General features: G+C 43.5%; 1 protein-coding gene across 1 annotated transcript in view; it reads left to right on the top strand.

Moving 5' to 3' along the window:
• Positions 1–15,220, top strand: part of Mboat1 (membrane bound O-acyltransferase domain containing 1) — a 101,961-nt gene that overhangs the window by 66,767 nt on the left and 19,974 nt on the right. The window contains exons 5-8 of the mRNA XM_050142384.1: positions 7,178–7,233; positions 10,348–10,402; positions 11,994–12,177; positions 13,949–14,141. Coding sequence (XP_049998341.1) covers positions 7,178–7,233; positions 10,348–10,402; positions 11,994–12,177; positions 13,949–14,141 — 488 coding nt within the window. The remainder of the gene's footprint in view (positions 1–7,177; positions 7,234–10,347; positions 10,403–11,993; positions 12,178–13,948; positions 14,142–15,220) is intronic.

The following is a 15,220-nucleotide window of genomic DNA, read 5'->3' as shown; positions in this document are numbered from 1 at the left end:
TTAGGAAGGTTGAGAACCACTGCATTAGAATATGCACCCCTCTTCCTGGTGGAGCTCAGCAATTGTAGTAATGCCGATTTTGTGTGTGTGTGTGTGTGTCTGTGTGTGGTGAATTGGTTTTTTATTTTCTTCACTCACAGAAGGGTACAAATGAAGTTATGTTTTCCGAGGGTGGCAGCCAGAACTCTGACTTCTTCTTTTCCAGTCCAGGCCAGACCCAGGCAGATGATTTCTCCCTCGTGTTGGCAATTCAGGTCACCAAGTGTTTTTGAAAACATGGAACAAGAACTCGCACATGCTGCCGGTGGGAGTATAAATACATATTACCCTCCTGGAAGGCAGTTTTCCCACACATCTCAAGAAAGAATGTTTTCAAGTTCATATGTTATAATAGGCTAAATTGTTAGAAATTGAATCACTGTGAGGAAATAAAATATATTCATGGGGATTTTTAAAGCTATTTTCATTAATAGTGAAAAACTGGAAGAATCCTAAATGGTCTAAAAAATGTGGACAATTAAATCAAATGGCTAGAGTAATGCTGCCACTGAGAATGAGGTTTTTATGCCAGGTGTAATGGCAAACATCTGTAATCCCAGTACTTGGGAGGTTAAAGGGAGGAGGATTGTCCTGAGGTGGAGGCCAGAGTGAGCTGCACAGTGAGACCCTATCTCAAAAAAATAAAAAAGAAAAGACAGAGAGGAAGAGGAAAATGTTTTTAAAGCCTAGGAAATGAATCTGTGCCAAGCTTCCATTTCTTTCTCTGAATGTGGGTATCTATAGAGAAGGAGTGGGAAGACATAATGAAAACATAGGACAGCTTCTCCCAGAGGCACCATTACTGGTGACTTTATATTTGTTTTATTAATAGCATCATGAATACCCCTGGAATGTTATTTAATATATTTGAATGCATAGTGCAGGATCATGGAGATTCATAGTTGGCTCTTGGACCAGCCACCATCTGTGTTCCCTGCTATATCTTAGGGGTGCACAATAGAACTATGACTGTGGTCCCTCTCCTGGTGGTGGCCATTTGCCCTGTTGTCCCCGGTAGGGTTTTCCTCTGTTGCTTTATGACATCTGGCCACCCCATCTGACGTTCAGCCCAGTCAATGTCCACATAATTGTGTTCTGTGATTTGGAAAGAGAAGATATATGCAAAGAGATTTCAAAGTTGGCTTTCTTTTTTTTTTTGTCACATTTTCCCCCTTCTGGCTCTTGCTAGGTTTTCAGTCTTTAGAAGAGTCACTTAGAGTTTAATTCTGCAGACAGAAGTTATGCCATGTCCCTTTGTCCTGTGCCCTATTGAAATGGGAAGTGGTGACTATGTTCCTGCTCAGTGCCAACAATAGAGCCTAAAGCTTTGAAAAAAGTGGTGTGTGTGTGTGTGTGTGTGTGTGTGTGTGTGGTGTGGTGTGGTGGTTGGAAATTGTCACTGTATCATTCTTATGTCTCAAACCTATATTCACCTGCTTGTTTTGTCTTACTTCACTTCTGTGCTTATATTTCTATTTTTCACTCATATTTCTTTATACAGATTAGACTAGTCATTTCAAGCTCAAGAAGACAAAGTATGTTTTACTTGCTTTTCGTTTTAATCATGGGAGAAAACAATGTCAGAAAGGGAAGATGGCCCCCTTCCCTTGATTTCAGAGGCTTCTCGGGTCCAAGGGCACAGCAGGACATCGATGAGGGTGTGCGAATCTAAGGATGTGGCTGATGGGGGGGAATCAGAGCACAGCTCAGGTTCAGCAGCCTCGCTGTGCTGCGGAAGGACTACAGTTGCATGAGGGAACCATCTGTGTATCTCCTCCTGTGTCTGTGCTTGCAGTGTGTGTTCAGATAGCCCCGCACAGGCACACCAGAGGCCAGCCTCATCTAGAAAACCCCTCATGGCCACACCAGAGGCTAGCCTCATCTAGAAAACCCCTCACGGCCTCACCAGAGGCTAGCCTCATCTAGAAAACCCCTCACAGGTGCTCCCAGAGGCTAGCCTGGTTGTCTTACAGGTGATCATAGATCCCGTTAGTTGGCAACATTAACCACCACAACCTGTATGCTGAGCTTTGAATTTTGGGCACCAACGAGCATGAATACCAATCATAAGACAACAGTGTACCTTAGACTATTTTATTTGATTGAAATACTGTATATGTGGGACTTACATTTTTAAGTTGAAGCTTCTAAGGATTCAATTCCCAAGTCTCATTACCTGATAGAACCTCTGTTTAGACTGGGTAGATCTCAGTTCACATTTGGAAACAGTCATAGCTAAAGAGTATTGGGTGTGGGTTGGCTCTGTGAGGGACAGTTTGGTGCCATCCTGTCACTCTTGCAGATTCTAGTGTTAAGGGTTCAGGACCATGTTTCCTTGTGGTGAACAGGTTCTGGTTCTAGTGTGGGGGCTTTAGACATTTTAGGAGCACATAACTCGTTTACATGAATTGCTTACTTTCTTGTGTGTAGTACACATGCATGTGTGACTATATGGATGTGGGTACACATGTGTATGAAGATGGATGTATACAACTGTGTACTTGTATGTTGAGGTCAAAGGTTGAGGCTGAGTGTCTGTCTTGATCATTTCCACCTTATATATTGAGGCAGGATCTTCTTTGTGTACCAAAAGCTTACCAATTTGACTGTCATGACTGACTGGCTTGCTCCAGGGCTTCCAATTCTGCCTCCCAAGTCCTGGGATTTCAGGCAGGCCACCATGTGCACTTAGCATTTATGTGGGTGCTGGGGATCCAAACTCTGGATCACCCAGAAAGTGCTTTACCTGCCGCATAGCCATCTCTTCATCCCTGAGGTGTTTTGTGTGTGTGTGTGTGTGTGTGTGTGTGTGTGTGTGTGTATGAGTGCATGTGCATATGTGTGTAAGTTGTTAGGGACTTATTTAGATATTTCAAATAGAAACACCACCTGTTGAGACTATAAAACAGATAATGTATAAGATTAATATGTATACATATTGCTAGATAACATTTAACCCACAGTTTTCTCTTCTTCACCCCACCCCACCCCTGAATTACATCTTCTCTAAGGCATGGCAACAGTGTGCTGTTTGCATATTCCAGTGGTAGAGCGTTCTAATTAGTATTCATTGACTTGGCTGAGTGCTCCAGCAGTACATCCTGCAGTAGTCAGCTTCCTTGAGAAGCCTGTACTTAAATGGAAACAGAGGTACGGGAGATGACTCAGGTGAGACATTTTTCCTCCTCCCAAACAGGGAAGATACTAATGGGGGCAGATGGGGTCTTGAATGTGACAGACATTTAAGCCAGGCTTAGCAGCATAGGCCTATAATTCCACCTGCTCAGGAGACTGAAGCAGGAGAGTCATAGGTTCAAGGCCTGCCTGGGCTTCGTAGTAAGTTCAAAGCAAACCTGAGTGCCTAAATGAAACTCTGAAGAAAGGACTGAGGATAAACCCCAGTGATAGAGTGCTTCTCTAGCATACAGGAGACCCTGGCTTTAATCCCTGCTACTAAGAGAGAAAAAGAGAGGGGAGAAGCGAGGGAGAGAGAGGGAGGGACAGAGATGTTTGTGCATATTAGACTATTAAATATTTAGGCAATGGAGTACATTTAGTGTAGTCCTTGGTAAGTGAAAACAAATATTATATTTTTATAGCGATGGAGGTGTAGGTTAATTCCATAATATTTTATCGCTTTATTGTACATGTGTGCTCAGACCCTACCGCATATGTGTGCTCTAAGTTGGGCGCAGAGCTTTACACGGTTTGCACATAGGATGTGCACACAGAATGTGGCACACATTTAAAAATATAAGCTAGGATTTGCATAGGAAGCCTGACTCTGAGCATTTCCAGGCTTCCAGAAGAAAGCAAAGGAAGACAGAAAGGCATTGGAAAGAACACTACGGTGCTTTGAAGGCCATATTTAGAAATCACCTTGAATGCGGTGTCTATATATAGAGAACCTCTTTTGGGAAAGATAGCTCTCAGCCTTTGTTGTACCTTCTGGGTCAGAGGTCTTATTGAACATCAAGAGGGTAAGCGACAAAGACACATGGATCTATATGATCAAGCTGGTCTTCTAGAAACTCTGAGGTAGCCCTTTTGATGAGGACCCAAACCATGGTGTTCATTTATTGTTCAACATAAAAGAGCATGGCATGGCTTGCTGCCCTAGAGTGGCTGACCTGATTACCTTCTTGTTGACTGTAGGTATTGTTACCTGTTCTGACCGAGCACAGACGCCCACCCTGCTTCTAGGCAGACCTACCTCCATTTTCCCTAGCACAACATTATGTTGTTTTAAGTCCCGCCTATTGGCTATTGAGCTTCCACAAACACGATGTGAGATGCAGGAGGATTTCAAAGAGTCGTCGCTATTTTTGTGAGCCGTCTCTCCTGCTCTGTTCCCTTTTTATTCTGTCTGCTGCTCTAGCCCATGTTACGGCGCTCTCTGCATTTCGGGTGAATCTCCTCTCTTTAGTTAAACCTTTTGAAGTGCACTCACAGACACAGCCAAAGTGTGCTTCATTAATTTCCTATGTGTTTCTTAATCAAATGAAGTTGATGATCAAAATTAACCGTCACGCACTCTCGCTCGCAGTGTGTAAGGGTGTTGATTTCTCTCTATCCCTGCAAACACTTGCCATTGCCTGTCATTTTGATTACAGCTCTACTGGTGCTTGGAAATGGTACCTCTTTGTGATTCCCACTTGAATTTCTGTGCCTGCTAATTCCTAACAGCCATCTTTTCATGTACTTACTATCCATTTACAGACACACCACCACACACACAGACACACCGACACACGAGAGTTATTTGTTGAGGTTCTGTGGCTGCCTTTAAATTGAACTGTCTGTTATTAAGTAATAAAAGATATTATTTACAAATATTTCATTCATTTTTTTCACGTTGAAGCACAAAAAAATTGATGTACTTCTTTTTTTGTGACAGGGTCTCTCTAAGTAACCCAGGTTAGCCCCCCAACTCCTGATCTTCCTGCCTTAGCTTCCTGAGTGATAGGATTATAGGCATGTACTATATACAGCTGAAAGTTAAAATGATGATTCTTAACCCTCATCCAGTTATCCTAGCTTTTTGGCTTAAGTGCCATTTGTAGGTAAGCTTTGATTTGGGGCTCTTGTGAGACTCCGTCGTCTGAGTGTGACATGGCTATTGCTGTTTTTAAAATAGAGAAGCTGCAATTATTCCCATGAGCCCCTCACATAAGTGAGCCCACTAAGTGTGTGAGGTTCTTCACAAGATGGCTCTTAAAGTCCATGGGGTCTCACACCTTCTCAAGGATATAAAAACAGTCAAGATTAATGAGGAGATCTGGCTTACCTCACTCAGGATAGTGTTTTCTATTTCCATCCATTTGCCTGCAAACTTCAAGAAGTCCTTGTTTTTTACTGCTGAGTAGTACTCTAATATGTATATATTCCATACTTTCTTCATCCATTCTTCATCTGAAGGGCATCTAGGTTGTTTCCAGGTTCTGGCTATTACAAACAATGCTGCTATGAACATAGTAGAGCATATACTTTTGTTGTATGATAAGGCCTCTCTTGGGTATATTCCCAAGAGTGGTATTGCTGGGTCCATGGGTAGGTTGATCCCGAATTTCCTGACCCAAAAAGAGGAACATGGGATGTACTCACTCATATTTGGTTTCTAGCCATAAATAAAGGACATTGAACCTATAATTCAGGTTCTTAGAGAAGCTAAATAAGAAGGAGAACCCAAAGAAAAACATATAGGCATCCTCCTGAATATTAACCTTTATCAGGCAATGAAAGGAGACAGAGACAGAGACCCACACTGGAGCACCGGACTGAAATCTCAAGGTCCAAATCAGGAGCACCAGGAGAGAGAGCACGAGCAAGGAACTCAGGACCGTGAGGGGTGCACCCACACACTGAGACAATGGGGATGTTCTATTTGGAACTCACCAAGGCTTTTTGTCTTGGTTTTTAAAATTCTTGGTTAAAACCGGTCTCGCTGAACATAGCGGACAATGAGGACTACTGAGACCCCAAGAACAATGGCAATGGGTTTTTGATCCTACTGCACCTATTGGTTTTGTGGGAGCCTAGGCAGTTTGGATGCTCACCTTACTAGACCTGGATGGAGGTGGGTGGTCCTTGGACTTCCCACAGGGCAGGGAACCCTGATTGTTCTTTGGGCTGACGAGGGAGGGGGACTTGACTGGGGGAGGGGGAGGGAAAGGGGAGGCGGCGGTGGGGAAGAGACAGAAATGTTTAATTAATTAATAAAGAAATAAATAAATTAAAAAAAAAGATTAATGAGGAGAGGTGGGGGCAGAGTCCTCTTCAGTATAGTTGCTGCCCAGAAGGTGCCCATGTTCCTGTCGGTAACTCTTCACCTATACACCTGTGAGCAGCGCTAAATTCCGGTTCTCCAAGCTAGACTGGAGTGGACTCATTCCTTTTGGATTTCACTTGTGCCCTATCTGGGAAGGACAGGAGTTTGCGCATGTCCCCCAGGAAAGGTCTCACCGCAGTGGCTGGCTTTACTAATTTAAGACTGCTGGTGTGTGTGTGTGTGTGTGTGTGTGTTTTTTTAACAAATTGCTTGTTTTCCCACAGCTGTACTTTACAAATATATCTTACTATGCGTGCAGGCCAGATTTGCCTTTAACAGAGCAAAGCAGATTGTAGCAGACATGGATGAAGACACCAGGAACAGCCTTGTGTCTGTTAACATTGCAAGCGTGATTTGAGAAAGGTGTCCCTGGGTAATTTTGTCATGATTTGAACATCCCAGAGTGCGCGTATACAAACAGAACCGGTCTAGCCTACCAACCATCTACACTATATGGGCTGGCTCCTAGGCTAGCAACCTGTCAAAGAACATTCCATCCTGCTGACCCTCCCTCAGGCCTTTTCATGTGGCAATGTTTGTTGACCCGGTCACGTGAAGGTCTTACGTAGGCTGTTCTCTGGTGTTGATACTGCCTTTGCCACCTGAGATGGTCTGGGTTGTCCTGGCGAGCACTATTCTGTCCACATATGGAAAGCAACTTGCAAGGGGGATAAAAATGGAATAATTTGTTAAGAGTCTTTGTTTCTGCATTGGATTTAGTAAACGGCAAGGGGAAAACCACCGTGCAAAGAGATAGAAGTTTCTTTCCCTTTTTTTTGAACCAGTTTCCACTTTCTGTCCTCTTTCTAGGCCTCTGATGATTGTCACTCAGAAGATCACAACCTTGGCTTTCCAAATACACGATGGTGAGAAACAGTCATCCTTTTGGCTCTCAGAGCCATCCAGGTGTCCGGTACTCCCGTGCGTCTATCACACGCAGTCCAAGATTTATGTGAGCGCTGGCAGGCCTTGTTCTCTCTTGTTCACAGTTTCCAGGCCTCTGTAGTCACACCCTTCTGCTTTCCCAGCCTTCACTCCCCATTTTTTTAAAAATTGAATCCACAGTCCACATTCACTTAAGTATTTGCTCCAAGAACAGTGAGGTTTCTGTTTACATTTTAAAGTTAATTCATGATGCCCTCTGACCTTTTCCAAATTTATTAAGACAACGGCTTCCTTTCTGCTTTGATTTCATCTCTGAAAAACTTAGAGGGCAATAAAAAATGTAACAGCATTGGCTGGGTAATCAGTTTTTAATGCTACGGTTTTTAGCCCCCTGGGGGAGGTGTGTGCTTGGAAAAATTGTCTGATAAGATTAGCCTGACCCATAAAAAGCTGGGAGAAGGAAGAGTCTTTTGCTTGTGTAAAACTGAACACTTTTTTCTATTAGGTTCTTTCTAACAATGGTCAGAGCACACGATTTCCATCAGTAGAGTGGTTTTTCAGGGAAGGGAGGAAGACTTTCAGCCAGGTGGATGATTCTAATACAGGGTTAAGGGGTTCAATGGGCAGGTGCCCTGTGGGTTTGTGTTGCGCTCAGAACGATCTCCACTGTTGACATGTCTTTATAGTAGCCAGGCTGAGAAGATTTCTCTCCAACAGCTAGTGTCCTTGTTTTACTTAAAGCGTGGGAATAGACCATGTTTCATTTGACCCAGTGTATTTCATTCATACTTGGAGCTTTAGCTACTCTGCACAGAACTGGGTCATTCCGCAGCAAGAATGGGGTGTCCGTAGAGTCACCAACCATCCTGATTTTCGCAGGACTCAGACACATCCCAAAATGCAACTTACAATGTCAGAATCAGTAGCTGCCAGGAATATCTAACCCATGGGCCTGAGGAATCCCAGAATAGCTTCAAATGTAGCTCTAACCCAAATCATAAACTTACTTAAAACATTGTAAGATTTTTGGGGGGTGTAGGTGGGATTAGCTATGCTGTTCTGTTCTTGAGTGTCAACTTTATATATGACAACTTGTGTCACCATGTCAAAAGGTTGGGCGTGTCTACCAGTATAGACTAACAGAAGTAACCAACAGTCAAAGTGAGTTCAGTTCTGCAAATTGCTATGGGGGGTGTTGAGATCTGATTGGATAAAACAGAGTGGGGTTGTATTGTTGTCGCTGTGTGTACGTATGTGTGTGTAGACATGGCCTCACTGTGCAACCCAGTTTAGTCTTGAACTTGGAATCTTCCTGCTTCCTCCCAGGTGCAACTATACTGGGCTGGGCAGTTTTTGTTTTGTTTTGTTTTTTGACACTGCTTCTTCTTCTTTTCTTCTCTCTTTCTTTCTTTCTTTCTTTCTTTCTTTCTTTCTTTCTTTCTTTCTTTGTTTTCATTTTGAAATAGTCTTTGGACCTAAATTTACAATTTTAAGAACGCTCCCTTTACCACATTTCCTGGAGTATTCCTAACACAGAGTGAAATGTTTATTTACTCTTTTCTTTTCTTTTTTCCCCCTTGTGTGTGGGAGGAATGAGGGAATTCCAGAAACACTCTGCCTTTTCTTAGGCATTTTCTCTTGACAGGATCTTATTATGGCTCCTTCCTGGCCTGAAACTCAATCTGCCTGTCTCTGCCTTCCATAAGCTATGATTACAGGCCCGAGTCACCACACCTAGTTTAAGTGTGCTGTGGAATTGCCTTCATGGTTACTAGGCAGATTTAGAGTTCTTATGTTGCTTGTTGTACTCAGAGCCAGTATGTAGCTCAGCTCACTTTTGTACTCCGAGCACTTGGGTAGTGTACAGAAGAGGGCTGCAAGTTCAAGGTCAGCCTGTGCTACCTGGTGAGATCCTATTTCAATCAAACAAAGAAAGAAAAAGGAGGTTAAAAAAATACCCACAAGATAATGCTTTAGTTTCTGTGACTCCAAGATAGCATGCACATTTTACAGAAAGCAAGCATTACTTGTGGTTGGAAGTTTGCTTTGGATGAGTTCAAAGAAGAAGAAGAAAAGGCAAAAATCTGGTGATTCTCTGTGTTGTCCCTGCAATCAGCATTAGCTTCCTTTGGCTGTTTAGAAGGAGAAAGTCTCTTGTTTCCTCCCCCACTATGTCTCATCCCAGTGCACACAGCTTCCTGTTAGAGCTATCGCAATTCTCCGGTCTATTACTAAGTTTTCCTGTTGCTATGACAAGATCCTCTCACCAAACCCGGCTCTCAGTTGGAGGTATCAATGCCGGGAAGACATGGCGAAAGGTGCATGAGCTCTTGTCACATTGCCTATGATGTCAGAAAGTGATGATACAGTTTATCATAGAAGACATGGCAGCAGGCACATGAGTACCTTGTCACGTGGCATCTGAAGTTGAGAAACAGAGAGGCTTGTGTGTTGGTGCCTTGCTGACTTTCTCCTCTTTATTAAACCCACCTTGAAGTGGTGCTGCCTGTGGTTAAGGTGGATTTTCCCATCTCATGTAACTGCCGCTAGAAACACAGGCATGCCCAGAGGTTTGTTTCCTAGGTGATCCTAGGTCCTGTTGAGTTGACAGTCACCGTTAGCCACCGCACCACGTTTCCCACTTGGCATCATGAGAGAGACATCTGAATTGGCTCAGCTCACACAAGGCAGCTGAAACACTCTTACAACTGTTAGAGCTCTAGAAAACGGCTGTGTGCTAAAGAATCTCTATGTGGAGGTGACGGGCAGGCTTTTCTGGAGTTAACAGACTGCCAGGCAGATCCAATACAAGTAACCTTGAATGCGCCCTTGTTCATACAAACCTATGGAGACTTCTCCAGGCGGACTCATGGGTAACTGATGTAGGCTAACTTTACATCCTGCCGTAGTAAGGATGGAATTCAGGGCCTTGTGTGTGTGTTAAGTTCATGCTCAACCAATGCCTTCCTCCTGCAGGGCTTTTGAAAAAATGCAAAAAAATGGGATTCTTTATAGTGGAGGAGACAAAAATAATCAGCTTTCTCCAAATGAGTTTGGGAAGACACCCTAGTCTGAATTTTATTTATCTTTCATAGGATTGGGCCGAAAAGCTGAAGACCTTTCTGCCGAGCAACACCGACTTGCTGTGAAGTAAGTTAGCAGCTAGCAGTTCGTTCTCAAGTCCTTTGGATGTGTCTAGAACAGTGGTTCTCCCCCTTCCTAATGTTGCAGTCCTTTAATACAGTTCCTTATATTGTGGTGACCCCAACTATAAAATTATTCCCTGGCTACTTCATATCTGTAATTTTGCTACAGAATTGCACTGTAAATATCTGATATGCAACCTATAGGTTGAGAACGACTGATCTAGAGTTTCTTCATTTTAATAAGTACTCATATATTAATTCTATCATATGGGAGTAATATTACTGTTGAATGCTGTTAATGGGCCCTTGCCTGTCTACTAATCTTTGCCTTTGGACAATACTAAGCAATGGTTAACCTTGCATATAGATCTTTGTGTGTGGGTCTGCTGTAGGGGAAAGGTCAAGAGCAGATGAAGCTTTTCTCTGATTTTGTCAGTCCTGCAAGAGTCTCCCTTTTCAGGATGTATGTGTCTACCCCAGAATCATTTCTATTGGATTTGTGTCTGGGGCCTTTGAGAAATAGTAATTACCATTGCATGTAGCATGATTAGTTCCAGCATAGGGAAAGATGGGAAGCAGGACAGAAGGGAATCCAGGTTGAGGAGTCAGGGATTCTGAAGGTGTTCTTTGGCCAGTATGGATGGCTAAGGGAAAGGGAAGGGTGTTAGAGAGAAAGGGGGAGGCTCCCCAGTGGATCAGGAGATAAACAATGACAGGGATGAAAATACCATTGGAGTGGCTCACAAAGAACAGCCATGGCTGGGGGTTGTGTTCCTACTTGAGGGTTCTAGAAGCAGCTGGCATCCCTAAGGTCAGCTGGCATCCCAGAGGAGTCCCAGGGGATCCTTTATGAAGGAACTGAGACTTGGAAACAGTTGTGAAGCACTGGAGGATTCTCACAGTCTGGTCTCTTGCTTGGCCCTATGTAGCTACAAACAGCTTATGGCACAGTCAGAGGAACCTGTGAGTGATGCTGTTTTGGGAACTCACCTACAATAACACCCTGCTAGAGCAGGCATCCTGCGCGCCTTGGACGCGTTAAGCAGAGGCATGCACTGCAGGTTTTCCATGGTCTCTTTTTTCAGGACCTAGACACCAAAGCAGACAACAGATCGTCACAGTTGGTTTTGTGTGGCTTCCAAGTGGAAACCGGTCGGGTCCACCCACTATTTACTTAGTATTTATGTTGGCAGTCAGGAGAGCATTTCCCCTCTCCAGAGTATCTCAGCAGCTGACGCTGGGCCAGATTCTCACCCTGCCTTTGTTTGTACCTTCATGTTGTGATGCAGGCAGATAGAGGGGAGAGAAAAGAGCAGCTCCCAGGCCTAGACTAACCTTTGCCCGAGATCCCTCCCTCAGTGTTCATGGGCCTCACCAGCAGAGGGTGACATGGAACTGGGACCATCTCACTCACCCATCTCGTCCATGGTTCCTGTCTTAAAGATGTCTCTCTTAGCTGGATTTTTTTTTTTTATAGAGAACAGAAGAGAGATAGACTTTGCTGTGGATAATAATGTTCAGGTATATGGCCATATTCTGCTAGAGGATTGAACATGGATGAGTACTCAAGTTTTAAATTTCGTTTATGTTCACAGAGTGAAGCCCTCGCTTCTGGAATATTTAAGCTACCATCTCAACTTTATGAGTGTCATAGCTGGCCCTTGTAACAACTTCAAGGACTACGTAGCCTTCATTGAAGGGAGACATATCCATATGAAGTTGCTGGAAGTGAACTGGAAGCAAAGAGGTTTTCACAGTTTGCCAGAACCTTCTCCCACTGTAAGTTTTCAGCATTCAGCATGTTTCTTGGGGTTTCATAGAAAGGGTTTTACTCTTGGGGCCGACCCTCGCTAACAATCATTCTAATTAAGGAGTCATATAGCTGGGAGTGTTGCTTGGTGATAAAGCTTGCTAGTATGCACGAGATCCGGGGTTTGATCCCTAGGATGGAAAAATGAAACAGTAAAAGCCAATGTCAAACAGCTTAGCAGAGAGCTTGACCAATCATCCCCCCCTTTTGATTAAAATCAAATATAGGCAATTATTTAACTGTTCTGTATGCTAGATCACTTAGTTAGAGCCAGGCTGTATTCTCAGTTCATATTGTGTCCACAAACTTAAGCCCCAATCAGTTCTGCCAAGGATGCCATTGCTGCGCTGTATTAGAAAGGATGCCCATTTTTATGAAGTTGGAAACTACACACCTGTAGGATGATATTGCCTGGGAAGTCAGAGGAGCTGGGCAAAATTACCGAATGTTGACTAACCTAGAAGTCAGGACATCCTAACCCCAGATGTTGTGGTTTGTGTCTCCTATAAAACCATAATCAAAAATAGCTAGGGGAGGAAAGGCCTTATTTAGTCGCAGAGAAGCCAATGCAAGGACTACAGGAAAAGTCCTGGAGTCGAATTGAAGCACACACCACAGAAGTGCTTGCTGGCTCCTGTTCAGCTACCTTTCTTCTCCAGCCTAGACCCAGCTGCCTAGTGGGCCCTCCTACATCAACCAGCAATTAGGAAAAGCCCCATAGACATGCCACAGGTCAGTGTGGTGAAAGAATTTTGTCAACTGAGCTTTCCTCTTCCCTGGTTATAATAGCCTTTTGCTGTGGGACAGTGGTCTTCTACCCTGTAAAGATTTGTTGGATGTATTGCCTTAATAAAACGCTGACTGACCAGTAGCAAGGCAGGAAGTATAGACAGAGCAACCAGAAAAGGAGAATTCTAGGAAGAGGAAAGGCTGAGTCTGAAGTCATCACAGAGGAAGCCAGACACAGAGGAAGCAAGATGAGAATACCTTGATGATAAAAGGTACCAAGCCATGTGGCTAACAAAGACAAGAATTATGGGCAAACTTAAGATATAAGAGTTAATAAGAAGCCAGAGCTAATAGGCCAACCAGTTTATAATTAATATAGACCTCTGTGTGTTTTTCTTTGGGCTGAACGGCTGCGGGACCAGGCAGGACAGAAATCTCTGCCAACAGCCTTATGACAAAGTAACAGATGAAGCTGACGATGATACCAGTTTAAACATTTGAGTCTTCTTTGGAAGCAAATGCTCTCCATTATCTGCCTATGAACTGGCTCAGGTGTTCAGTCACCTGCACAGAATCCATTATACTGGAAGCTTCTACCTCTTGGCTGGCGACTCAAGCATGTTTGCCTGCCTCTCCAGGCTGTACTGGTGGAAAACAAATGGTTACTGCTTTCTAGTGTAAAATTGCTACCCTATGATGGTATCCATTTCCCTTATGCTTTGGAAAAACAACCCTACCTAACTTATGTTGGTAGAAGATACTAAAAGATGCATTCAGCTATGTCCCATGTTTATCGTGAACATGTCCAGTCCTCAAGGGTTACATGTGTGTTCTGCATCTAAATATACCACCTAACCTAATTCTATCGATTTGTGTCCTGAGGAAGAAAACCCATATCCATCCACTGCCCTTTCTAGGGAAGATATTGGATGACCACGTTCTTTCGATGCTCTTGCCAAAACTGTGGTCCTCACACCTGAGTAGTTACATTTGGTTTTCCCTTATTTCTAGGGAGCTGTGATACGGAAGTTGTGCATGACCTTGCTGTCTCTCCTGTTGTTTTTGACGCTCTCAAAGTCCTTTCCTGTCACCTTCCTTCTTGATGACTGGTTTGTACATGAGGCCAACTTTCTGAGTCGACTCTGGTACTTATATGTCGTCATGCAAGCTGCAAAGCCCAAGTATTACTTTGCGTGGACATTAGGTAAGTTTGAGGGAGTGGCCCAAAATGAATGAGGAATGCAGTGGTCGTCCTTGGATGGTTCAGCCAGAATAGCATTCAGTGCACTACAAAATTAAGGGAAAATCCCAGGACAGTCTGGCTTGCTTTTTTTTTTTTCTGGGTTGTATGAATGAACAATGAATTTTACCATCACACATGTCAGTTTAGGTTGCACACAGTGAAGGAAATGCTGGTTGAGCTTGATGCTTCAGACGGAAGATGAGTCCAGGTTTTCCTGTTCATGGTGAAAAGCTCAGCTATTATTATTATTTTTTTTTAATCACACATCTTTTTTTTTTTCCCTCTCTCTCTTGAGGCACAATCTTAAGGTTTATGTCTTTCCTTTAAAAGAATCTCAGATGGAGTTGTTTAAAGCCTTGCTAAGAGAAGAGCCTATGCATTGACCAACGCTGCTTGATTTAAGACGGAAAGGTCAGAGAGCAGCCACGTGGCTTCTCAAGTCCGACTGGCCATTCAACAGTCCCCAGTGTTCTGTCCACAGACTGTAGCTTAGGGAATAGCATGTGACTCAGGTCCTCTTCTTAGTTTGTGCTTCAGGTTTTAAAATCGAAATTAAACTTTGAAGATGCAGAATTATTTTCTTCATTCAAGTACATGTAATGTGAAGTAGACGGCTTTGGCCATTTGGGCCTGCAGTCCAGCATGGGCAGGTTTTGTTGTTTTTCTTTTCTTTTCTTTCTTTCTTTTTTTTTTTTATGACAGTTAAGACTGAGAGCCAGAAACTTTCATTACCCCAAACATAAACTTTGTGCCCATTAAGCATTTCTACTGGGGCCAGGTTATTTTTAACTGCAAGAATATCTATGTGTAAGTTCAGTCCAAATGCAGTGCTTCCGTAGCATTTGGCCAGAGCCATCAGACTTCGAGCTGTTTGTTTTGTTTTGTTTGAGGCAGGGTCTTGCCATGTAGTCCTGGCTGTCCTGGAGCTCGCTCTGTAGACCAGAGATCCATCTGCCCCCCCTCTGCTGGTACTAAAGGTGGGGACTTCTTCATCCAGCACCAGAGCGGTATTAGAATTTATGGGGTGCTGTGTTTTGTTT

The sequence above is a fragment of the Alexandromys fortis genome, unplaced genomic scaffold (assembly GCF_014885135.2).
Source record: "Alexandromys fortis isolate MF-2015 unplaced genomic scaffold, M_Fortis_MF-2015_v1.1 scaffold_5, whole genome shotgun sequence".
NCBI classification, from domain to species: Eukaryota; Metazoa; Chordata; class Mammalia; order Rodentia; family Cricetidae; genus Alexandromys; species Alexandromys fortis.
This window is presented reverse-complemented; position numbering and strand designations above follow the sequence as displayed.